Source organism: Marmota monax, unplaced genomic scaffold, assembly GCF_021218885.2.
Source record: "Marmota monax isolate L192 unplaced genomic scaffold, Marmota_monax_Labrador192_F-V1.1 WCK01_AAM20220418_F8-fsc00149, whole genome shotgun sequence".
Taxonomy (NCBI): domain Eukaryota; kingdom Metazoa; phylum Chordata; class Mammalia; order Rodentia; family Sciuridae; genus Marmota; species Marmota monax.
Genome location: NW_026693170.1, coordinates 3,306,937 through 3,329,961, shown reverse-complemented (window position 1 = coordinate 3,329,961; position 23,025 = coordinate 3,306,937). Strand labels below are relative to the sequence as shown.

Below are 23,025 nucleotides of genomic sequence, written 5' to 3'. Positions count from 1 at the left end.
TTTTGAAGTAGCAATGTCCCAGCAAAGGTGTGCTTGCTTGTGCTTGGTACCAACTGCTCCACACACGGTGTGCTGTTTTAGCCTCCCTGCAACTCTACAATGTACTTCTCATTGCTGCTCCATTTTGCAGATGAGGAAACTGAGGCTCAGAGATGTCTAGGTAAGCGGTGAGTGGACGCCCCCTGTTCTGCAAGTTCTATTCTAGCTGCTCAGCACCCAGTGCCAGCGCCTGGGCCCTGTGGGGTTGGTGAGATCCCGCACAACTGTCCTGGCCAGGGCATATCCACTACTCCAGGACTGCTGTCTTGCAGAGACAGACTTGCCCCTCCTGAGGCAGGTAGCTGCAGGGGCTGCCCCAGGGAGAAAGGCCCTACTCTGGAGGAAGTGGCACTGAAGCTTGGTGGGTGGAGCTTGACCTGGCTGGAAATGGGAGAGCAAAGTGAGGGAGGGAGATGGGAAGGAAGTGTGAGGGGAAAGGGGCAAAGGAGAGAGTGGGGTGGTGGACAGTGAGGGGCAAGGTTAGGTTGGGCAAGGAGGTAGGTGGAGGGGGACAGCTCTCAGGGTCCAAAGGCCAGTCGATACTGACTTGTTATTTTAAGGGGAGCAGATCCAGCTGCGCTAGGCCCTTGCCTGTCACCATAGGAATGAGTGTGAGTGCCTGGGACCAGTGGGCATATGAAGGGCTTATCAGTGTGCACGCCCTGGGTTCTGTGACAGTCGGTGTGGGGTGTGTCAGTGGTGTGTGTGGCCAGTGGGAAGGTGTATGTCACTGTGGATCTGTGTCCATGCATCCAGTTGGTGGGTCAGTGGATCAGGGAGTGGTTGTGAGTTGAGGTAGATATGTGTGGGCAGGCTGTGTGTCCTGGGTGTGAATGGTCTCTGTGCTCAGCAGTGTCTTGATGCATAGGTTGTTTTCGAATTCTTTATTAGCATGCCCCTGTGCACGGCCTGGACAGAGGGCAGGTCTGTGTATATGTGGGTCTGTGCCTGTCTAATTCGGGGAGCCCAGTGCGCTCACTAGGCGGTGTCCTGTGTGTGTGGCCGCACTGTGTCACTGAATCCATGCTCCCTACGACCTGTGCGTCTGCTATGCAGGTTGTGTGTCTGCGGTTCCCTGTTCCAGGTTGAGTCCAGCTTTGCGTGTCCAGCAGGGATCCTGGCCACATAGCTGCTACCTCAGCCTGGGGCCTGTCCGTTTGTCCGCGCGTCCTCCTCGGCAGGGGTGGGGCGGGGGCGAGGGAGGGAGAAGCAAAGGGAGAGGAGGGGGTCTCCCGGCCTCCCCGCCCCCCACCCCCACTCGCTCAGTCCCGGGATCGAACCTTATTTAGAGTCGCGATTCGACATCTGTTTTCAAATTTGATCAGCTCTGAACTTTATTTTCCGAGTTTGAGGAAAATTATATTCCATCGATCGCGCTCCCGCCCCCTCCCCCGCACCGCCCGCCGCCGCCGCCGCCTCCATATATCTGCGCGCCGAGCGGGGCCGGGCGGCCGCGAGGGCGGGAGGCGCGCGGCGCGCCGCGGAGGAGCGAGGAGGAGGAGGAGGAGGAGGAGGAAGAGGAGGAGGAGGCGGCGCAGGAGGTGGAGGAGGAGGCGCGGAGACAGGGCCGCCCTCGCCCCGCGCGGGCCCCGCCGGGTTCCCAGCTCCCCGCGTCTCCCTCTCTTTGCGCGTTTCGGTGGCGGCGTCTCTCTGTGCACCTCCCCGTCTCTGCTCGTCCCTGTTCTGCCTCCTTGTCTCGGGGTCTCTCTCGGTTATGGTGTCTCAGTGACTCCCTGTCCTCCTCTCAGTCTCCCCCGGGCTCCGGGCATCTCCCCCACGCCGCCCCCGCCCGGGTGTCCCCTCCCCAGGACGCCGCGGGGCGATGGCTGCGGGATCCGAACTTTGAACACTTCTCCCCGGACGGAGCGGATGCGCAAGCCCCGGAAAGTGAGTGAGCGCCGCGGGACGGCGCAGGGGCGGGGAGGGGGCGGGGATTCCTGCCCGAGGCGGGGGCCGGGGCGCGGGAGGTGCTCCCCAGAGACCCCGGAGTCGGGCAGGGCAGCCCGAGGCGGGGCCGGCGGAGGGGGTCGCCAGCCGGGCGCACTGCGCCTAACTCTGGGGAGGTGGGGGAGAGTGCAGAAGGTGCGGCCTCTGGACGGGGGTGCGACAATTGGGGCGCGGGAAGGAGGAGTGCGTGAGAGCGACTGAGATGGGGTAGGGAGAGACTGGGGTCTGAATGTTGGGGAGTAGGGGCTAGTGGGCGGGCCGGAGGGTGGGTCTGTATATTTGGGACTGAGGAGTCTGGGTATTTGACGCTAGAGTCAGAGGGGGACTTAGGGGTCACCGTTGAGGGCTTGACTATTTGGGACCTGGTGATTCCAAGGGAGGACCTAAATATTTGAAATTGGGAGCTGACTCTTTGGGGCTAGAGGTTAGGGCTGGGGGTGTGCATGTGTCCCGCTAGGGGTCAGCGTCAGGGTTTGCATTTAGGGGATCCATCGGGAGGTGTGAATTGGGGGCTGGAGTTCGAGGCTGAGGGGCTCCAGTTTTGGATATGGATACTTGGGGTCTGGATATTGGGCGTGGGGGACACAGGGTCTATGGGAAGGACATTTGGGGCAATCCTGGGGTCTTCGCAGTTTGAGCAGGGAGTACAGGGGCCTGACCTTTGCTGGGGGCCTCTCTGGAAGGCTCCTTCAATCCACCGCTCCTTCCATCACAGTCACAGTGTCCTGCTGGGCCACATCTGCCATCTCTTCTCTGGCTGGGTCTCTCCTTATTGTCTCTCTGTCTACCTCTGAACTCTCCCAGGATGTGTTTCTCTGTCTCTGTCTCTCTCAGCATCTTTACCTCTTTGGGTTCAACTCTTAGACTATCTCTCCCCAAATCTCTGTGCCTGTCTCTCCTGTTATCTCTCTCTCTCCCTCATCATCTCTCTGTCTTTCCATCTCTGCCTCTCTGTCTCTTACTATCTCTGTCTCTGTCTCCCTCAGCATCTCTGTCTCTGTCTCCCCCTCGCTGGTTTCCGCTCAGATTAAGCCGGGGACCTAATTCCAGGCCCAGGATCGAATTTTCTGGCAACAAAGGGAAATAGCGAATCGATCGGTCGCTCCGGAGATTAAGAGACAAGCGGCGCGCGGATCTATCACGGCTAAACGGCCCCCCCGCCCGGCCGGCCCGCCGAGGCCCAGACGCGCTCCGCATCGCCAAGCAGCCTCAGGAGCCCTGGCTGCCCCGCAGGCTGGGCCTCGCCAAGCCCAGAGCTTACTGCGTGCCCTGCCCAGGGCTGGAGCCATAGGAGGCACCTGAGAGCCGCAACTGGCTCCAAGGTCCGGGAGGAGAGGGGAGCAAGAGAAACTGAGGCAGCAAACAACCGGGCAGAGTCGCGCTGCACATACCTGTAGCCTCAGGTAACACCTTTTACCCACACCTATCAACACACCTGTCACATTCATATTGCTCTTCATTTTCCCGCATCTGGACTTTCAAATAGCATTAGTCTCGGTCCACCTGCCCTCCGCAGGTAACACCTGTCCTCCACACTTGTTCCACTCACCTACTTCTGTAGGTAACACCCGTGTCCTCTCACCTGCCCTGCCAGGTAACATTTGTCCCCCTCAAACCTGCACCAGAGATGCTTGTAACATAATGTCTCTCAATTAATTCATATCCCCTCTTACCTGCCCCTCCAGGTAACATGTATTTTCCAAAATCTGCCCTTCCTCCTGAATCCCTGCACTGTGTCATTTTTCATGTCACTATGTCCCCTTCATACCTGCACTGGCACCATCCCTCCTGTCCCCTAAAGCTGTTTCTCATCCATTCATATTTTTACCTCTGCCTCCCCTCAAGCCGCACCTGTTCACACACACAAACACACACACACAAACACACACACACACGTGTGGGCACACACACCTTCCTTTGCACAGAACAGTCACATGTGCAGCCTCCTAACCTGTGTCCCCCTGCCCACCCTCCTCAAGCACCCTCACACCTGTCCTTCCAGCACACCTTGCCCTACAGGTGTTACCTGTGGCTGAGAAGCACATGTGCCTTCCACACCACTCCTGCCAGTACCTCACACCCTCACGCCCTGCCCCCCATCACTTTACACCAACACCTACTGCCATCTTAGTCCCCTTGCCTGTCTTTGCCACTTGTGGTCTCAGACTACATAGGCATGATTCCCACCTATCTCCTAGTTCCCAAAGCCACGCTCAGGCACAGGGGTCCCAGCTGTCACACATACACTCCTTCCTCAGGCCTGTGCCCTGCCACAGGGCCTCCCCCTAGAAGCTACAACTGTCCCACCTGCACACTTGCTGCTTACCTGCACCCCAACTCCTTCTGTGTCCCCTACCCCTGCCTCTCCCAGTCTCTCATAACATACAGCCCTTCACACTTACTTGCTTTTGTGGAGAGAATCTGTCCTTGGCCATGGGTATTCGCCTCACCTGAATACCTGGTTCCTCACTCCTGTTCCTTTGGTACCACTTATCCATTTCTAATGTTTTACGTTTCTCACTTCCTCTTCCCCTGCTGTACAAGTCACACCAGCCCCTCCCTACATCTGCCTATTCCTCACCTGTTCACCTCAAGGATCACCTGCTCCAGCACCTTGAATGCAGGTCCTGTGACTTCAAGCCCCCCAATCTCTCCAGCACCTACCCACGCTGATCTCTGCTATCCATCTCTTCCACTGGGTCTCTGCCACATTCCTGGTCTCCCCAACCTGTCCCCAAAGGGGACATCTACACCCTAACCCACGACACACGTGGCTCCCCACTCTGGTCCCATGCCTCTCCTTTTCCTCCCCCTCATCTAGTAGCCCTCATCCCCTGCCAAACATGGTGAGCATCACGAACCCCCTGCACACCTCATTTTCGTCTTCACTACCTGCCTGTAGGACCCGTGTCCACACCTTCAGGGACCAACCTTCAGGTCCCTTCTGCCTTCTCCAGCTGCCCCATCCCAAAGACGTCTGTCCCTTTTCACGGCACACATCTCCAAACAGCTGCCTCCTGAGAGACCATTATGCTGTGTTTCTTGGCACATCAGCAGGGCTGGAAGCATTGGTTGGACACACAGCCCTGCTGTCCGTGCACCTCGCTCTCTGCACCCTTAAGTCTTTATCCATCAGACATTGGTCAGTGGGAGCCAATGTGTGAGCAGAGGGCTGCATCCGACACCTGGCAGATTCCTGGGCTCACACCGGGTTGGAGGAGCCAGCAGGTCTGCATTTCTAAGTCTCCAGGTACTGCTGCTGGTCCACCAGGTACCAGGCTTTGAGCAGCACTTATGCTTGTTCTCACCTATTTCATCTCACCTGCCCCCCCGCCAGGGATATCGATGGCCAGGATGATGATGATGATGATGATGATGGCAGCCACTGATTACTAAAGTCTCCATGACATCCATTGTCTTCATTCATCATGGGGCCCCTTAGGAGGCAGTTTCTTGACTCTTATCCCCATTTTACAGAAAAAAAACTGAGCCCAGAAATAATTTCTTTGAGGCCCTAGATCCTGAAAACTATAGAACTGAGTCAAATAGAAGCCATCTGACTTCAGAGACTGCCCTTCTAGCAAGTGTCCTGCCTCCTACACCTGCCCGTCAGGTGACCTCCTTCCTCCACAGACACACCTGTCTACCTGGTTGCCTTGGCAATACTGTTTCCTCGTCTTTCCAGCCTCACCCGTGCCCCCTCCATGCCTACCCTCAGGTGAGCCCCTTTGCCCACACTCTTGGCTCCCACTGACCTTGACTCCAGAGGTCAAGGTTCCCGCATCCTCACCCCACTCCCCTCCCCAGCACACACCTGCTGGCCCAGACACCCATTGGCATCCGGAACAACCCTTCTGCCTGCTCCTTTTCCAACATCTCCCTTTCATTTCCTTTCTGTGTCCACCTTTGCCTCCTTCTGCCCATTTCCCTGCCCTGTTGCCTTGGCCTCTCTCTGAGTCCAAGCCCCCACCCGCCCTGTATGTAGCTCTGTCTCTGTTTCTTGGTCACTCTGTCCCTTTGTTCTCTATATTCCTCCATTTGTCTTTCTCCATGTGTCTCTATCTCTCCATACCTCTGTGTAGTCCTCTGACTCTGTGTCCTCCACTCTCTCTTTCTCTCTCTCCTCGTTCTTTAGGGGGCTCTATCTGTTTCTCTCTCCTCTGATAGTGGAGAGATTGAGGGGCTTGACGTCACATGACCAGCATTCAAGTCTAGGCTTTGCCACTCACGGATGTGGGACTTTGATAAAGTTGCTTTCCCTGTGTGAGCCTCAGTTTCCACATCTGTGAAATGGGCATCACAGCAGTTCCTACCTCACAGATGGTGGTCAGGAGGAGGTACTGAGGAAAGTGAGGGTCTGGATCAGACAGGGGCTGGGCTTCTCACCACAGGTCCCCTTCTGGTACTGTCTCTTCCTTCCTTAGAGCTGCCTTCTGGCCTGGCCACCAGCTGGAGTGAGTGTGTGGAGGGGAGAATGCGGGGGAGAGGTGGGCAGAGGCGTCCCAGCCAGCGAGGCCCGGGCATGGGACCCGGTGTGGGGCTGGGGACAGGGATCGATCCGCCTCGGCGGCAGTGCGCGGGCCAGGATTGCATCTTGTCACAATAATTTATTGCTCTCATCCCGTCTGATCGATGGCGCTGAATTAGCACCGCGCCTGATGCCCCTGGAGCCCCGAGCCTCCCCCATCCCGGCCGGACCCTGCCCTCCTGGGATCCCCAGCAGCCAGGCACCCAGACCTAGCCGGCCCCGCCCCTCACCTCACCCAGGCATGGCCTACTCTCCGCGCCTCTGGATCTCTCTCTCCGGTTCCACTCATTCGCCCTCCTGGGACTTTGCCTCCATTTCTCTCCTTGACCTCAGTCACCCACTTCTCCCCATCTCCCTGTCCCTCTGGTGTTCTTGTGTCTAGTCCCTTTAACTCTCTTCTGTGTCCCTGATTCTTCCTCCCTCTGCCCCCTGTCCCTCTGCCCTTCCTTGATTTCTGGCTTTGGGTCCTTTGACTCACCTCCCTCCCCCCCCCCGCCCCGCCCCATGCCCAGACCTTACTGCCTCAGCACAGACTCCAGGGCACACTGAGCCCCTGGCCCCTGGCGACCCGTCTAGAAGGACACTCTCTTCAGCCTGTTCCTAACCCTTGGCCCTCCAGCACCACAGATGACAGACAGCCTTTCCCCACAAGCCTGTCACTCTGTCTGCACTGGAGACCAACAGGTCTAGCCGAGAAACTGGGGCAGGGTCTGTGGGGACAGAGCTGGGAAGAGGCTGCGGTTGAAGAGGTCCAGGTTGGAGCTGGGGACGACGGGTGGATCAGATGGAGAGAGGTGAGGAGGAGGGTGGAGCCAGTTTGGGAGTTGGGGTACATCTGGCTCCCAGGGGACATAGACCCCCAGACTGGAGCAGAGTGAGGTGGGCGACCATCCCAGGAGGCTGCGAATCTGCACTGCGCTGTGCCTCCTGGCTCCCCGCTGGCCGCCTGGCCTCTCTCATCCCCTCTGCCTCTGCCCTAATCCCTCAATTTTCCGCATCTCTGCCCCCTCCTGCCTCCTCCCTGACCCGGGGTCCCCCACGACCTCCAGCTCTCTAATTTACTTTGTCTCTGCCTTTCTCCACTCACTCCCTCTTTCTGGATGTCTCTGATTCAGATCTCCCCTCTGTCTTTGTCTCTTCCTTCTGTCCATGTCTGTCTGTCTCTTGCTCTCCTTCCTCTTCTCTTTGGGGACTCCCACTTTCTCTGGTCTAGGGTCTCTGTCTCGCTCCATGCCTGCCCCTGCATCTCCTCCCTCTCGGCATGCTTCCCCTTCCCCTCTCTGTTCTCCATCCCCCCCACCCTCCCCTCCTGTGTTCCTCTCTCTGCCCTCCCCCTCCAGCCCCCCTCCCCACCACCTTCATCTCTCTGGGTGTCTGCAGGGAGGGGCCGTGGGCGGGGGAGCAGCGAGCTGGGGCGCAGGGCTGGTTGCACCTCCCTTTCCCCTCCCCCAGAGCTGTTTGGTAGGCGGGGTGCGTGGCACTGCGGCTCCCACCTCCCCGGGGACGCTCCCTCCCCACCACCCCCACTGACACCATTCCAAGCACTGGCTGCAGCCCCAGGGACGTCCGTGCAGAGACTGAGACTTAAGAAGAGAGACAGAGACCCAGAGAGACAAACATGGTCCCAGACAGAGACACCCAGTGAGAGGGGGACAGAGGAGGGAGGGGGTGGGTGTCCATCCCTGCCCTCCACATCCACCGAGTCTCTGTGTCCCTGGCCTCTGCCTCCCAGCCACCCCAGACCTGGTCAGGCCCACTTCCTCCTGAACAGAAAGCCCTGCTCCCGACCCTCTGTCTGTCCTGCTCAGTGCAGCCTTGGCAGGTGTTCCCACATGTGCCTCTGTGTGACTTGTGTCGCAGTGCGTGTAAACATGACGTGCATGTCCCCGGACACAAGGGGCTACGTATGGGTGTGTGAGGCCATGAGTGTGTTTGTGGGACGTGAGTGGCGCTCAGGTGTGCGTGTCTAGTGCAACTGTCAAGAAGTCCAGAGTTGTGCTGTGTCTGGTGTGTCCAGTCGTGTGGCCATGCAGGGTGTGCTGAGTGACTGAGTGACAGCTCCCCTGTCCCAGGGCAAGGAGGCGAGAAGTCCAGGAGAAGGACCATGTAAGCACAAGCCGAGGGGCCCCACCCAGGAGCCCAGCTGGGGACACACAGCCAGAAGGAGCCATGGGAGGTGGCCAGAGCCCAAACCTCAGACACTGGCTGTGGGAGCTTGTGTGGCAGGGCGCTTGTGCTAAGGGCTTGCTGTGCCTCTCAGCCTGTGTCTGAGTCTGGGTTCAGGTGTATGTGTGTGTGTGTGTGTGTGTACATGCACATGTGGTCACTTGGGGGAGCTGAATGGAGCAGGCTGGTGGAGTCTTGGCTCCTGGTGTGAGTGTGCACGACCACCCTGACCACCCTGAGGAACGGTGACGGCAGTGTGTACCCGTGATTCACGTGAGGCTGTCAGTAGCACACGTGTGTGCAACTTGCATGAATGTCCAGTTCCACGTGTGGGCTGTTTCTCTGATCACCTGTGAGCACTGACGTGTATTTGGTTCTTTGTGTGTTGTGTGGGCTGTGTGTGGTGGGGACTGTGCTTCCTGTGTTTTGTGTGTCCACGTGAGGATTACATGTGCAGCACTGAGAGAAGTAGCAAGGTGTGTGTAAGTGCATGTGGTGTGTGTTGTATGTGTGTGGTATGTGCTTGTGTTTGTGAGATGTGTGTGGTGTGTGTGTGTGTGTGTGGCATGGCGTCGGTGTGGCATGGTGTCTGTGGTATGAGTGTGGTGTGTGTGGCATGTGGTATATGTGGTGTTTGTGACATGTGTGTTGTGTGGTATGCGTGTGATTTGGTGACTGTGTTGTGCAGTATGAACGTGGTGTGTATGTGACATGCAATGTAGTGTGTGGTGTTGTATGTGTGTGTGTGGGATGTGGTGTAGGTGTGTGTGTGTGTGGTGTGTGTACCCCAGCCACAGAATCACACCCACCAGGGCAAGGCCAGAGCATTTGGTTGATGTTGGCGGGGTGGGGACGGGGGTGACATCTGGGGTGAGGGTGGCAGGTACTGGCAGGAAAGCCCCTGTCCTGACCCCTTCCTCGCCAGGACAGCCAAGGGGTCTCCTGGTGCCTGTGGTGGGATGGTCCCTGAGCCTGGCTGTGTGCACATGGACAAGGCCATAACCTGAAGGGACAGTGTGTGTGGGTACAGGCACTTGGTGTGTGACAGCAGGGAGTGGGGCCATGTGCTTGGTGGGCAGCGTGCGTGGGCTTGTACTTGTGCAGACAGCGGGCCGGGGCCTGGCCCCACAGCCAGGGGGTTGCATGGCGTGTGGGTGCTGTGGGGCGTCCTGTGAGTCTCTGCTGTGTGCCCAGATGTGGCCTACATGGGTGCGTGGCATGGGAGGGTGTGTCCCCAGATTGTCTGGATGTGTGGCCGTGGGTGCAGTCCGGGCATGTGGGGGGGGGGGGGGCTGGGGTGTGTGTGTGCACTGGTGTGTGTGTGTGTGCAGGCAGGGGCAGTGGTGGGAGAAGGGTCTTGGGCCGCGTCCCTCTCCTCTTTAGACAGAGCCCTGGAGAAGATATGAAATTTAAAAAAAAAATCAATTTTCATTCCACTTGTGCAGATTGTGTTAAGGGGAGGTGGGGATGGGGGGGCCTGGGTGAGGGATGAAGGGGCTGGGGGGGGGTGAGAGGCCCGAGGCAGCTCCCAAGGCGGCCAGCGCAGCTTAGAGAAATCAAAACAACTGGTTAAACCCCAGCCCAGGGGGCTGGGGTGATGGGGGCTAGGAGGCAGGAGGAGAGGCGGACAGAGCTGCCTGGAGACAGAGGGACAGACAGGCGCCCAGAGACATGAGAGAAGCAGAGACTCTCTCGAAGATGGAGACATTTAGAGACAGAGGCATCAGAGAGACAAAGACCCTCAGTGAGAGACAGACAGACAGACACCGACACCCGGAGAGGTGCTGCAAGAGACAGAAGCAAGTCTGAGACAGTGCACATTTTACACAAACACACATGAGCGTGCAGGGTGTGCAAAAATATGCTTGAAAAGTCCACAGATGATGAATGGACAGACAGATGGACAGGTGGCAGCGGGGAGGCAGGGAGCCTGGGGTAGGTTACCTCTGAGCACACCTCCCCAAGCAGCCTGTCCTGTGGGCTGAGTGTGATTGGGACTGCAGCACAGGCTCCCTGCTGTGCTGGTCATGAACTGTGATCTGTGTGTGTGTGTGTGTGTGTGTGGTTGTGACTGTATCTGTGTGACTGTGTCTGTGAATGAACTGAGGCCACCAAGGTTGCTGTCTGGCTGTGGCTGTCTACTGTGGTGTGTGTGTGTCTCCATGATTGACCAAGTGTGTGCATGTGTGGCCAGGGTCTCTAGTGCTGGCCTGTGACTGTGCTTTTGTGTCACTGGCTTGGCTGTGCTGCTATGTGTCTCCTGTGTCTCTGATTCTGTGTGACCTTATCTCAGTGTGATTGTGTGATTGTGAGTTTCTGTATGTGAGTGTGAGCCTAGATGTGTGATTACATGTTTGTTAGTGTGTCCATCTGGGGATTTGTGATTGTGTGCCTTTATTTCTGGGTGGGATTGAACTGATGTGTGTCATGTATGTATCTGTGTAAAACTGTGTCTGTTTCTGTGTAAATGCGACTATGCTGATGTGTGTGTGATTGTGTATGACTGTGTTGGTGTGTGTGACGTGCACCTAAATGATGTGAGTTGTTGGGGTGTGACAATGTGCCTGACTTTGTTGATGTGGGAATCTCTGTGATTGTGTTGTGTGACAGTGGGGGGGACGTGTGTCTGTGTGGCGTGTGCCACTCTGTTGGTGTGCGTGTGTGTGTTGTGTCCTGTGTGAGGTGGCGTGTGTGCCTGGGTAGGTGTGGGCTGTGCAGTTGTGCTTGGCAGGAGAGGAGGGAGCAGCCTCTGCCCGCCCAGCCCCGCTGCACACGGCTGCCTCACACACGCACACACTCGGTGCCATGGCTGCGGGCGGTAGAGATGGGGGCGAGGGGGGGTGGAGGAAGCAAAATAAAATTAAAAATTAAAGCTCGCCCGGAGTCCCCATCCGCACCATGCCGGCCGGCGGGGAGGGGCGGGGTTGGGGCTGCTGGCTGCTCCCCCTCTACAGCCACCAGGGCTGGGGCCGCCTGTCCATCTGTCCAGCTGCCCTACCCGGCCCCTGCCTGCTCTACAGCCCCGGGCCGCAGGCCCTGCTCCCTCCATGGGTCGATCAGCGATCAATGGGGCCAGGGGGGCGCCAGGGGCAGGGCGAGATCAAAGGGGCCCCAAGAGAGGGACACCGGGACGAAACAGAGACGTAGAGATGGAGACGTGGAGACAGAGACATGGAGATGGAGTGCGGAGACAGAGACTAGGGGGCAGAGACAGAGACGTGGAGACCTGGACTTTCGAAGAAGTGGAGACGGAGACATGGAGACAGAGACAGGGAGACAGAGAGGCAGAGAGGTGTGGAGACCCAGAGACTCGAGGACAGACAGACAGAGAGAGATGTGGAGACCCAGAGATACCAGACTGGGCAGAAACAGCAGGCTGGGCAGGCGGGCAGGGAAGGGGACCAGCCGAGGGGTCAGGGGTCGAGGTCCCCAGGGGCCTGACATGGGGCCGGGGGCGGGCCCAGAGACAGGGGGACGTGGCAGCAGAGACCTGGAGAAGGCAGAGACGGGGAGAGACGGGGGCGGGCGGGGGAGCGTGGGAGCAGGGCCCGGAGCGCCGATCCCACGGCTCCTCGTTATAACGTGTCCGGAGGAGGCGGCGGGGAGTTGAAAGCGTCGGGAAGAGAAATCAAAACCAACACGGAAATGAGAGGGGCCAATGGGGGGTGGGGCGGGGGAGGAGGGGGGCCCGGAGAGGCGGGAGCGAGAGGGGCGAGGTGGGCAGGGAGGGTGCGGGAGAGGGGCGTCCAGAGAGACGGGAGCGGGCGGTGGGGGCTGAGGGAGGGCGAGGGTCGGATGGCGGAGGGAGGGAGGGAGGGAGGGAGGGAGGGAGGGAGGTGTGAGGTCTCTCAGAGACAGAGATGGACGCGGACCAGGGAGATAGAGGGGACGAGAAGAGGGCGCAGGGAGAGACGGGGAAAGAGAGGGGCAGCAAGGAACCAAGAAGAGAGGGACAGGGGAGAGTGGTGGGGACCAAGGGAGGTGGCCAGGGCGACAGGGAGGACTCCAGGTGGAGGGGAGATGGAGGAGGGGTGTGGGGAGGGAGGCCGCGGGAGGAGACGGGGTGAGCTGTGAGAGGCAGAGGAAGTCAGGAGAGGGGCTGCAGGACGGGGTGCAGAGGGGCCTCAGGCCGGGGAGACCCAGGAGGCAGGTGAGGGGGTGGTGGAGCTCAGGGGTCAGGATTGGGGCCTCTGGGGACATGGGTTATCGGAAACATCTTGCTCAGTGTCCAAGGGGTGAGGGGCCGCTCGTGGGGGAAGTGTCTGGGGTCTGAGGGGCTCCTGAGGGCACGGGCTGCCTGGGAGCCGTGGGTACCTGTGAGGGGTGGCCTGTCGGGTATCCAGGGGTGCGGTATCAGAGAGGGTGTCTAAGGAGGGAAAGGAAGACCAGAGGTGGGTCTGAGGGTGGGTGGGGTTCCTGAAAGTGCAGGATGTGTCCTGCCTGACGGGGTGGTGTGTGCAGGGTGTGTGGGGAGCAGATGGTTGTGGATGTGGGGTGGGTGGCGAGGGGCACGGGCTGAAGGGGAAGGTGTGAGGGAAAGAGGAGGGGATGGAGCATCTTAGGGCCTGAGGCATCTGAAGGGGGTGTCTGAGGGGATGGGGCCGAGGAGGAGGGGCCTGAGGGGGAGACTCAGTGGGAAGGGGTGTCTTTGGGGGGCTGAGGGGAGGCAGATCCAAGTGGCAAGAATCTTGGATGAGCAGCAGGTTTGAAGCAAGGGGGTCTTGGGACTCCCGGGGGCACCCTGTGCAGGGAGGGCAGGGGCTGGGCCAGCTCTGGGGTGACAGAGTGGGGGGCAGCTGGCCCAGATCAGCCAGGCAGGGCAAGTTTTGGAGCAAGATATATCTGGGGTAGCTGGAGAGACACAGAGGGAGAGGAGCCCCCCAAACGCAGGGAACAGCCCCAGAGGTCAGGCGAGAGACGGTGACAGGGATGGCAGCAGAGACTGCACAGGCGGGCTGAGGGCGGGCGGGCTGGCGGGCGGCGAGAGCCAAGAGAGAGTGAGTGAGAGGCGCGGAGGGAGGAGGCTGAGCGGCTGGCGAGAGCTAGGCAGGGAGTGAGCGGGAGGCTGAGGAAGGAGAGGCTGGCAGGGAAGGTCTGCTGTCCAGGCCGGAGGGGGACTAGGGACAGAGGGACCTGTGGGAGGGAGCAGGAAGGGAGGACCTGGGGGGCAGAGGAGGCGGGCACCTGGCAGATGCTGGGGACCTGGGAGAGGGAGAGCCCTGGCAGCACCCCGCTGCTGACCCCTGTCTGTCTCTCCCACTGTCCTCCATCCTGTCCCGTGTCTGTCCCAGACTCTGCAGGGTCAGCTCCGCCATGGACTGTAGCTGCGTCTCCGACCTTCTCTTCGCCCCGCCTGCCCTGCCGGCTCTCTGGACCCCTGGTAACTGGCCTGGACTTCTCCCACCCCACCCCTCAGCCCTCAGGCCTCCGCGGGGCCACACCCCCTTCTGTCTCCCCCTCCTCTATCTGTGAGTCTGTCTCCCCTGGTTTCCATCGGAGTCCCCTGAATAAAACCCCTTATGAAAAACTTGGCTATAAACTTTGCAGCCAGCTTTCCCTGCCATCTGCCTATGGGACGTGGGGGTCTTCTGGAGGGCAGGGGAAGCATGAGGCGGGAGAGGGACGAGGTCCTGGCGTCTCTGCCACGCACATCTCAGCCTGCACCTACCTGTGTGGCAGACAGCAGGCTGGGGGCTGGAGGAGAGGGACTAGGATAGATGGGCAGAGGGCATGGCTCAGCCATCCAGAGCCCAGGGAGACAGGATGGCTTGCCCAGAAGTGGATGCTCAGATCTGAGGATGTGGACAGTGAGGCGGGCTCGGACCTGCATTTGAGCCCAAGTCACAGCCCCCCAGATGGCAGTGTGTACCTGTGAGAGAGGGAGACTGAGGCTGTCCGGTTGTTTGAGGTCTCATTTGGAGTGTGTCCCTTTGTCACACTTCAGTGTTTCTGGAGAAAGTGGTCACACTAGGCAAGTGTCTACACGCATCTCCTGTCTTTGTGTGAGCTTGGGTCCCTGCTTGTACGCACATGGCGGAGGCCACCTCTGTCTCTGAACTGGCAGGCAGGTGGACATTTTAGGCTTGTGTGTGAGGGGGGTGTCTGCTGACCCGCCGAGTTGAGTGTGCCTCTGCCTCAGTGGGGTGAAGAGGCTTTGCCCATTTCCTGGGGTCTGTGGTGTGCTCTGTGGCATTCTAGGGACGTCTTGATACATTTGGGGCTGTGTGGGTGGATGTGCCCCTGGGTCTATGTTCTGGCTGCGTCTCATTTTTAGCCCAGAGGTGAGTGTGTGACTGGATCCTGGGGTTGCATGTCAGTGCATGTGCCTTTGACCACTGAGGTGGGATCCTCTAGCCATGTGTCATGTCTTGGTGGTGCATTGGAGGTCGCGGGTACAGGGCAGGTGGTCTTCAGGGTTGGGTTTTGCATTGTCATCTTGGGTTATATTGCTTCCCGGGTAGGATGTGCTCTGGTTGTGGAATGGGCTAGGGCTTTAGTCTTGACTGAGCCTGTCATCAAAGGTGACAAAGGAATTGGAAGGCCCCAAAAGGAATTGGATAAAATTCTCCCCTTGGGGAGAAAAGTGCCTGGCCTTCCAGCAGGGGAGTCTCAGCCCCCATTTCAACACAGCAGGCAGCCCGATGGGGCCCTGCTCCTCCTGCTCCCTGCCCCTAGAACCTTAAGACAGCGAGAGAGCAAGGGTCTGCCCAGTGGCCACATAGCAAGTGGAGAGGGGATCCGGGTCTCGCAGCTTTGCAGGTTCCTGCCCCAACCCACAGGCCATTGCCCTCCCTCCCCAGCCTGCTCCTCCTCTCCTGGGTCTGGGGTCTCTGAGCAGAGAGGAAAGGGACAGAGAATACGGCATAGGAGTTGGCACAGAAGCTGGACTCAGGGCTTAGGACCTTCTGGTTGGGAGGTGAGATTTAGGGGTGGGCAATAACCTCTCTTTGCACCCAGTTTCTGGGTGTATGTGGAATGGGACCCAACCCCTGAGTGTGAGACCCGTGGCTCCGAGTGAGCTGTGGCAGGTGCTGACAGGTGGGTCCTGTGGGTGTGGGTTTGGAGGCTGCTCTGCTGCGCAGTGTGGCTGTGTTCACCTGTCAGGCTGTGCATCTAAGGCCCCGGATGTCTTGATCCATCTCCATCACTGCTTTTGTCATTGGGGCCTTTGGGTTCCTATGTAACACAGTTGTTCAAGGGGTCCCAGTTCTGAGGCACCTGAGATGTGTAACTGTGTTGTGACAGGTGGGGTGTGCAGTGCTGGGTCGTTGGCATGACGCAGCCTTGTCTCGGGTAGCCGTGTCTGGTGTGCCTGCATGGGTGGTCCTCGGCAGGAGTGTGGCACACTGGCGTGTCCACCTTCCCTGGTGTAGTGTATGCGATGTGCTGCAAGTGCGGGAACACACGGGCACACAAGATCACACAAGTGGACATGCAAGACCTGAGCATGGACACAGTGGGTGGGTGGGGACACGGGGACATGAAGAGTACACACACACACAGGTAGGTGCAGAGACAGATGTGCCAAGGCTTAGCCAGAGTGTGCCGGGAGCCTCGGGGAGTGGGGGAGGAGCAGAGGGCAAGGGACTAGGCTACAGAAGACAGCAAGAGCTGGGTGCGTTTCAGGGTGCCTGAGATGCCAGAGGCCTCCTGGGGCAGTGGGGAGAATGGCTACCACTGTGGAAGATGTCCTTCCCCGCTACACCTCCCTGATCACCGAGGCAGGAAATGGTTCCCTCACATCCTTACCCCTTCCCCTGCTGAACCTGGGTAGTTGTGCCCAGGTAGAGGAGCAGGCTGGGAGGACCACTCAGGGCCCTCCCCCTTTAGGCAGCTGGGGGACTGGACACACCAGCGGGGCAGGTCTGGAGGTGCCTGAGGCTGGGTGGCTGTTCCTTTGGCGTCAGAGCAGCACTGGTGGCCTCTCTGGTTGCTCAGTTCAGCCTGGAGCTTCTGACTTGGCGTCCCCATCCAGGCCACTCCCTGCCTCCCGTCTCCAGGGTTTGCCTTCCCGGATTGGGCCTACAAGCCGGAGTCATCCCCTGGCTCGAGGCAGATCCAGCTGTGGCACTTTATCCTGGAGCTGCTGCAGAAGGAGGAGTACCAGGGTGTCATCGCCTGGCAGGGGGACTACGGGGAGTTCGTCATCAAGGACCCTGATGAAGTGGCCCGGCTCTGGGGCATCCGCAAGTGCAAACCCCACATGAATTATGACAAGCTGAGCCGGGCCCTGCGGTGAGGAGGGGCTGTGGGCCTGATTCCTACCTCACCAGCTTCTCCCCTCACTTTCCCTCAGGTCCCCACCCCCTGGGGGCTTTCCCTTCACATCCTGGGGCCAAATCCTGTTGGATCCCCAAATTCCTTGTGAGTAGAAGGGCAGCAAGGACCCCCAGCTCTGGACCCTGGAGCCATGCAGGACAGGATCCCAGCTCTGCCTCACCCTTCCTTGCCCCATGACCTTGGTTAGGGGACTTCTGTGAGCCTCAGTTTCCCCACTCTGCGGGCACAGAGCCTGTGCTAGGAAGCCCTAAAGGCCCCGTCCTCTCCCCACAGTTACTACTACAACAAGCGCATCCTCCACAAGACCAAAGGCAAGAGGTTCACCTACAAGTTCAACTTCAGCAAAGTCGTGCTAGTCAATTACCCACTGCTGGATGTAGCAGCTGCTGCCACTGGCTCCCCACTCTTGTTGACCCCTGGTCCCTTTGCAGGGGGCCCTGGGCCAGATGCTCCTCCCCTCACCCCAGAGGTGAGTTTGGATAATGGGATCCCAGAACTGGAATGGGGATGTCTGGTGCCCCCCTCTGCCATGAAACCCCTGGGAGGGGACAGTCTGAGTGGTGCCACCTCCCCCTCCAGGCCCTGCAGACCCTGTTCTCTGCCCCACGCCTGGGAGAGCCAGGGGCTCGGACACCCCTGTTTACCCCAGAGACGGACAAACTGCGGCTGGACAGCCCTTTCCCGTTCCTGGGCTCTGGTAAGAGCCTCAGGGTCCTGGGGGAAGATCTGCGCATGTTTGAGAGAAGAGGAGCAAAGACCAGGAGAGGGGCTGGAGGGGGGAGGCGGGGGAGGCGGTGACGAGATAGAGGACAAGGTGGGAGAAGGGCTTCAGGGGTACTAAAGGGATGGGAGACAGTGCGAGAAGGGAGGAGGTGGAGAGGGAGGAAGCCCTGTGGAGCCAAGTGGGAGGACAAAGGGGAGAATGGGATGGATGTGGCGGGAAGTGGCACCCTTTACCAACTCCCATGCAGGCCGCCCCCAGGGGGAGTGGCCCAGCCTGACCCATCCCCTGTGCCCCCCAGGTACCACTGGCTATTCCAAGCCCCCGGGCCTGCTGGGTCCCTACGGCCGCGCCTTCCCTGAGTACCCCTGGAACTTTAACCCATACCTCACGGGCCCCTTCCCCAAGCTCTCCCCTTCTCTCTATCCCCCACACTTCTACCCCAACTCCCTGGCCAGTTCCCTGGGCCACCTGCCTTCCACAGGAGCAGGGGGAGGCCCCACGGCTGCACCCCTGCTGGCTGCAACTGGGGAGGGCCCGGGTCCTGAACGCCCCTCAGGCCTGGTGGCAGCCCCTCGCCTGGCACTGCCAGGAGCGGGGGGTCCAGAGACCACGCTGGGCAGAAAGGAAGACAGTGACTCAGAACTGGAGATTACTGATGTCAGCGGCTGCAGCTCTGACAGCGAGGGCGATGAGGGCCTCCAGGTGCCTCCCAAAGCCAAGGCAGGCAAAGGGGGGACCGGCAGCTGAGCCAGCGTGGGGTGATGGATTCTGCCGAGGTGGGGACCAGGACAGCCACCCCTGAAGCCTCTGCCATCTGGTCTGTCCTCGATGTCAGCCAAGGCCTAGGACCAGGCCCCGGCACCCTCCCAGAGCCCAGTCTCCCTCCCCAACCCCAGAGTGGGGGTCTCGCCTTCCCCTCCATGGAGGGGGAGGGAAGAAAATGGCCTCCAGCCTCCTCCCCAGGCTCCAGTTTGAGGGGGGGTCCCCGCCTGGCCCCACTCCCAAAGTGCAATACGGCGCCCAGCCTCCCCTGCCCACCCCTGTGCTGTGACCTGTGTGTTTGTGTGGCCGTGTCTCCAACCCCCTGTGCCGGCCCCCATCCTGATACCCTCATACAGGCCCCCCTGGGGACAGGGAGCTCAGAGCAATAACCCCGCCCCCAGCCCCTACCCAGGAGGGGCCCCCTCCCCACCAGCTCCCCATGACCTCCACAGCCACCTACAGAGTTTACTACAAAAATAAAAGAACAGAGGGAGATGTGGGGTGCCCAGCATTCTGGATGACTGGGGGCTGGGGCCTCCCTCATATCGTGTGTGTGTGTGTGTGTGTGTGTGTGTGTGTGTGTGAATAGTTAATGAGAAGGACTGAATGAACGACTCAAGGGCAGCAAGAGCCACAGCGGGCGATGTGGTGGGTCAGACCCAGAAGTCGAGGTCGGCAGTCACGGAGGGGCCCAGACACTGCCGCACTGGGCTCTGCCCGCCCCTCACACGCACAGCTGTCTCCTTAGATAATATATATTAAAAAATAAACCTCCAATTCAGGATATAAAAACAGAGCAAAGGCACTTAGGGGTGGGGAATGGGGGGGTGGCCCCCACAGGCAATACTGAGATGGCCTGGGAAGTGGTGGGGGTCATGGTGGTGCCCCCAGAATGAAGCCCTGAGTCCCCCGACAAGGCAGGAGAGAAGGCCGAGGCCGGTGGGGAGACAGGGACCCCAGCCGGGCCCCTCCCAGGCATGGCTGGCAGCCCGCTCCCTCTCCTCAGGCCCTTGGGGGTGTGAGACGCTGCAGCAGCTGTGGGGTGGGCCCCCTCACGTCCTCTCCCCCATTCTCTCCTTCTTGCGAAAGGCCTGGGGGTTGGAGAAGGGAAATAGGGAGAGAATGGAGGGAGACAGCGCGAGATGGACAAAAGCAAAGGAGAGAAAAAGGGCTGAACAAACAGAGAAGTAAACTGGGGGAAGCAGGGAGATGGAGGGGGGTGGGAGGCGAAGGCGCAGGGAAGGGAGAGGAGACACCAGGGCTGCAGGGACCCCATGCCACTCTAGCCCCTCTCAGGGTAGCACCCCGGCTCCCGGCTCCCCCACTCACCTGCCTGGGCAGGGGCCTCAGGTGCAGCCAGGCTGGGGGACAGTATTCCCCCCAAGCTGAGACAGGAGAGGTCGCAGGCGGCACAGTTCCTCCTCCAATTCCTGAAGAAGGGTCGTCGGTGAAGGGGTGCCCTTCCTTCCCGAGCGCACCCAGGTTCCCCCTCACCCGACGTACCTCTAGCTGCTTTATGGCCTCTTCCAGGCTGAGCAGGTTCTCTTGAATTTCCTGGGTCTGCGCTGGGCCCAGAGGGCTGCCACCTGGCACCTCATCCCCGTTCCGAGGAGGCCCAGCCCCGTTGTCTTCCTCCGCAGGAAACAGGAGCTGCTTCAGGGACAGCACTGGAGCGGGGCCGGGGTGTGGGGGCACAGGGGACAGAGTCATGAGGGGCAGGGGCTCTGGGCTGGGCCTCAGGTGGGTGGGGCAGGCACAGGCCAAGGGCCTGCTGGGCTAAACAGATGGGGCTGGAGATTCAAGAGGGAACAGAGGTGAGGCTGGAGGTTGGGGCTGGAATGGGGTAGGAGGGCGCTAGGGAGGGAGCAGCTGCATTCAGGGTCAAGTGAGGATGGTGGCCCCAGGAGGACGGGGGGGGGGGCACCCAGGATGGTGGTGCAGGTTGGGTGGGTTGGTGCTTTTGTTTTCTAGCTGCTGGACATGGAAGAAATCTGAAAGGGGGAAGACTTTTTCTAGTTCCAACAGAGGTGCTATTCGGCTGGCTGGAGGCCACCCTGGAAAGGGCAGGGCTGGGCTACCTTTCTGAAGGGCTGTGGCAGCAAGCTGGCCCTCAGGGCCTGGTCGGCAGAAGGGCAGGAGGTCACTGAAGATTCTCTCAGTCCGGGCTGGATGGGGGAAGGGAGGGTGTCAGACCCGGTCAGCCTCCCCTGGACACCTCCCATTACCCATGAAGCCCCCGGACTCACCGTCAGCTGGAGGCATCTCTCGGCTGCAGCTGCCATTCTCAGAGCTGCTGAGCAGGGGTTCCCGGATGCTGTGGGGAGGAAGTACTGTGTGACCCCACACCCCTGTTCCTGGGGGGCAGCAGGGGCAGGGAACAGAAAGCTGAAGATGGGGAGGTCTGGAGATGGAGACAGAGAGAGAGGTCGAGGCCAGGAGACAGAGAGGCCTGGAAACAGGACATAGCCGGGTCGTGGCAGGACTGGTACACAGATATGCACACTCGAACGCTCATGCTCACACTCGCTGAGTCAGGGCTTGGGCCTGGGTTCTGGGGCTGCAAGGGAAGCCATTCTGTCCCTCCAGCTCCCTCTATGGCCCTCCTCACCTGCTTGGGCTAGGTCGGGGTTTAGGGCGGGAGGCAGGGGCGGGGACCTTCAGGGATCCAGCAGTCTCAGTAATGAGGGCACACCAGCTGGGGAGACAGGCCAAAGTCCAGGACAGTCAGTGCCCCTAGACCCTGTGCGATGCCCCCCATTCCCACACTGAACCCAGAGGCCCCCCTCTCACTTCTTCCGCTCTGACATGGTCTGTGCCACCAGCTCATATATTTGGGCCTCTTGGTCCCAGGTAAAAATGACGTAGAAGGCTTTGTGATCTGTAGGGGGCGGGAAGAGATAGGAGACAGTGCTCAGGGCCAGGGTCCCCGTGTGCACCCCTCCCTCAGCACAGGTTGGAGGCTGGGAAGCCCTGTGCTGCAATGCACCCTCACTGTCCTGCAGATACCCAGGGCTACCCCCACCCTATCCCTTCACTGTCCACTGTCCCTAGCCCCTGATCTGATGCTGTGGCCGGTCCCTGGCCACTCCGCCTACAGAAGCTCTCCAGCCACCCCACAATCCTGCCACTCCCACCGTCCAGGACCCCAGTGCAACTTCTTAGCAGTATATTTACAAATTCCTCCTCCCTGGGCTCCCTACAATTCCCATGCAGTCAGCCACAGTGTCTTGTCAAAATGCTGATCAGAGCGAGCGTACACGCCTGCGATCCCAGCAACTCAGGAGGCTAAAGCAGGAGAACTGTAAGTCCAAGGCCAGCTTCAGCAACTTCATGAGGCCCTAAGCAACTTAGTGAGACCCTGTCTCTAAATAAAAAGTATTTTGTGACTCAGTGGCAAAGTGCCCCTGGGTTTAATCTCTAGTACCAGGGGAAAAAAAAATACCGATCAGGGCAGGCCAGGCACTGGGGGCAATTCCCCTCTATTTTAATATGCCCCTACCTGGCCTGCTTATCTCTGCCTCAGCCAGCCAATACCTTTTTATTTATTTACTTTATGTGGTGCTAAGGAGTGAAACCAGTGCCTCACATGTGCTAGGCAAGTGCTCTGCCACTGGGCCCCAGCAGGCCTCTTCTTGCCCGCTACAAAGATCAGAGTGGTCTCCCTGGCCCTCTAGAGGGTCCATGGCCCACCCCATGGGGACCAGCCCTGAGCATACACCACTGCTGCACTCACCGGTGGCCACCTCGCGGGTCATGGCGGAGGTGAGCCGCAGCACAGGCCGCAGCATGGTCTTGCCGTCGGGCGTGGGCGTGAGCGTCCGGCTGTGCGACTTGAGCAGCAGCCTCTCGTCCTGGCGCTGGAGCAGTAGTAGTAGGTCGTCCAGCAGCAGCACGTGGACCTCTGTGGGGCGAGTCCAGCAGATGCTCACCCTGACCCTGTTTACTAACCCCACCCCACTGCCACCTGGCACTCACCCACAGCTTTGTCCTTGGTCACCCGCCACGTCAATGGACCCTCGTGCACCAGCTTCTTCTTGGTGATGTCCAGGTTCTTGGGGCAGGAGAGAGAGTGAAGGTTGGTTAGGGAAATTGGGGAGGGGAGAGAAGAGTGGCCACTAGGATAGCCACAGGGTCAAACGCAGGGGTCGACACAGGTGCCTGGTTGGAAATGAGGTGGGGGCAGAGGCGCACTGGGTACATGAACAGACGGGCAGGGTGGGCTGTGTGTCAGAGTATCCCCGGGGCAGCAGCCCTGGCTGAGCCACGGGGAGGGGCAGACAGGCAGTGCCCACCTTGAACTCGCTCAGCATGGGGTCGCTGCTCTGCCGCAGGTGGGACAAGTCCAGGCGCCGCTGGTAATCTTTGAGCCTCTGAGGCAGAAATGAAGAATGAAATGGGGATAAGTTCTGGGGCTGACCCTCAGTGACCCCAAGGAGCTGAGAGGCAAGGCCAAAAACGAGGGACAAGCTGAGCCAGGCCTGACCTCCATGGACCCGAGGGCGAGTCACGAGGGACAGTCTGGGCTGACCTTTGGACAAAGTGAAGGTAGTCCCAGCCCCCACACATATACCACACCCCA

At 59.7% G+C, this 23,025-nt stretch overlaps 2 protein-coding genes across 8 annotated transcripts in view; one reads left to right on the top strand and one right to left on the bottom strand.

Annotated features, from left to right (window-relative positions):
* Nucleotides 1–1,818: 1,818 nt before the first annotated feature.
* Erfl (ETS repressor factor like) lies at nucleotides 1,819–18,928 on the top strand. Its single transcript, XM_046455769.2, has 6 exons — nucleotides 1,819–1,926; nucleotides 13,972–14,060; nucleotides 16,681–16,915; nucleotides 17,234–17,429; nucleotides 17,540–17,657; nucleotides 17,983–18,928. Exons 2-6 carry the CDS (start codon nucleotides 13,994–13,996, stop codon nucleotides 18,429–18,431), a joined length of 1,065 nt encoding a protein of 354 aa, XP_046311725.1. The 5' UTR covers nucleotides 1,819–1,926; nucleotides 13,972–13,993; the 3' UTR covers nucleotides 18,432–18,928.
* Arhgef1 (Rho guanine nucleotide exchange factor 1) overlaps nucleotides 15,476–23,025 on the bottom strand; it is a 22,659-nt gene continuing 15,109 nt past the window's right edge. For 5 of the 7 annotated variants that reach the window (XM_046455564.1, XM_046455565.1, XM_046455566.1 and 2 more), the window contains 10 exons: nucleotides 22,739–22,816; nucleotides 22,422–22,497; nucleotides 22,180–22,347; nucleotides 21,237–21,324; nucleotides 21,055–21,141; nucleotides 20,693–20,760; nucleotides 20,525–20,611; nucleotides 19,950–20,113; nucleotides 19,776–19,876; nucleotides 19,186–19,537 (listed from right to left, as the gene is read on the bottom strand). In XM_046455564.1, coding sequence (XP_046311520.1) covers nucleotides 19,793–19,876; nucleotides 19,950–20,113; nucleotides 20,525–20,611; nucleotides 20,693–20,760; nucleotides 21,055–21,141; nucleotides 21,237–21,324; nucleotides 22,180–22,347; nucleotides 22,422–22,497; nucleotides 22,739–22,816 — 900 coding nt within the window. In that variant the 3' untranslated portion in view covers nucleotides 19,186–19,537; nucleotides 19,776–19,792. Of the gene's footprint in view, nucleotides 16,767–19,185; nucleotides 19,538–19,775; nucleotides 19,877–19,949; nucleotides 20,114–20,524; nucleotides 20,612–20,692; nucleotides 20,761–21,054; nucleotides 21,142–21,236; nucleotides 21,325–22,179; nucleotides 22,348–22,421; nucleotides 22,498–22,738; nucleotides 22,817–23,025 lie in introns of those variants that run through there. The other 2 variants (XM_058582992.1, XM_058582993.1) reach the window with 2 other exon arrangements.

Excerpts from the sequence above, each read along its gene's own strand:
- Erfl (XM_046455769.2), top strand. The coding sequence starts at position 13,994 with ATGGACTGTAGCTGCGTCTCCGACCTTCTCTTCGCCCCGCCTGCCCTG. Across the intron at positions 17,430-17,539 it reads CTCCTCCCCTCACCCCAGAG|GCCCTGCAGACCCTGTTCTC; the intron begins GTGAGTTTGGAT and ends CTCCCCCTCCAG. Across the intron at positions 17,658-17,982 it reads TTTCCCGTTCCTGGGCTCTG|GTACCACTGGCTATTCCAAG; the intron begins GTAAGAGCCTCA and ends TGTGCCCCCCAG.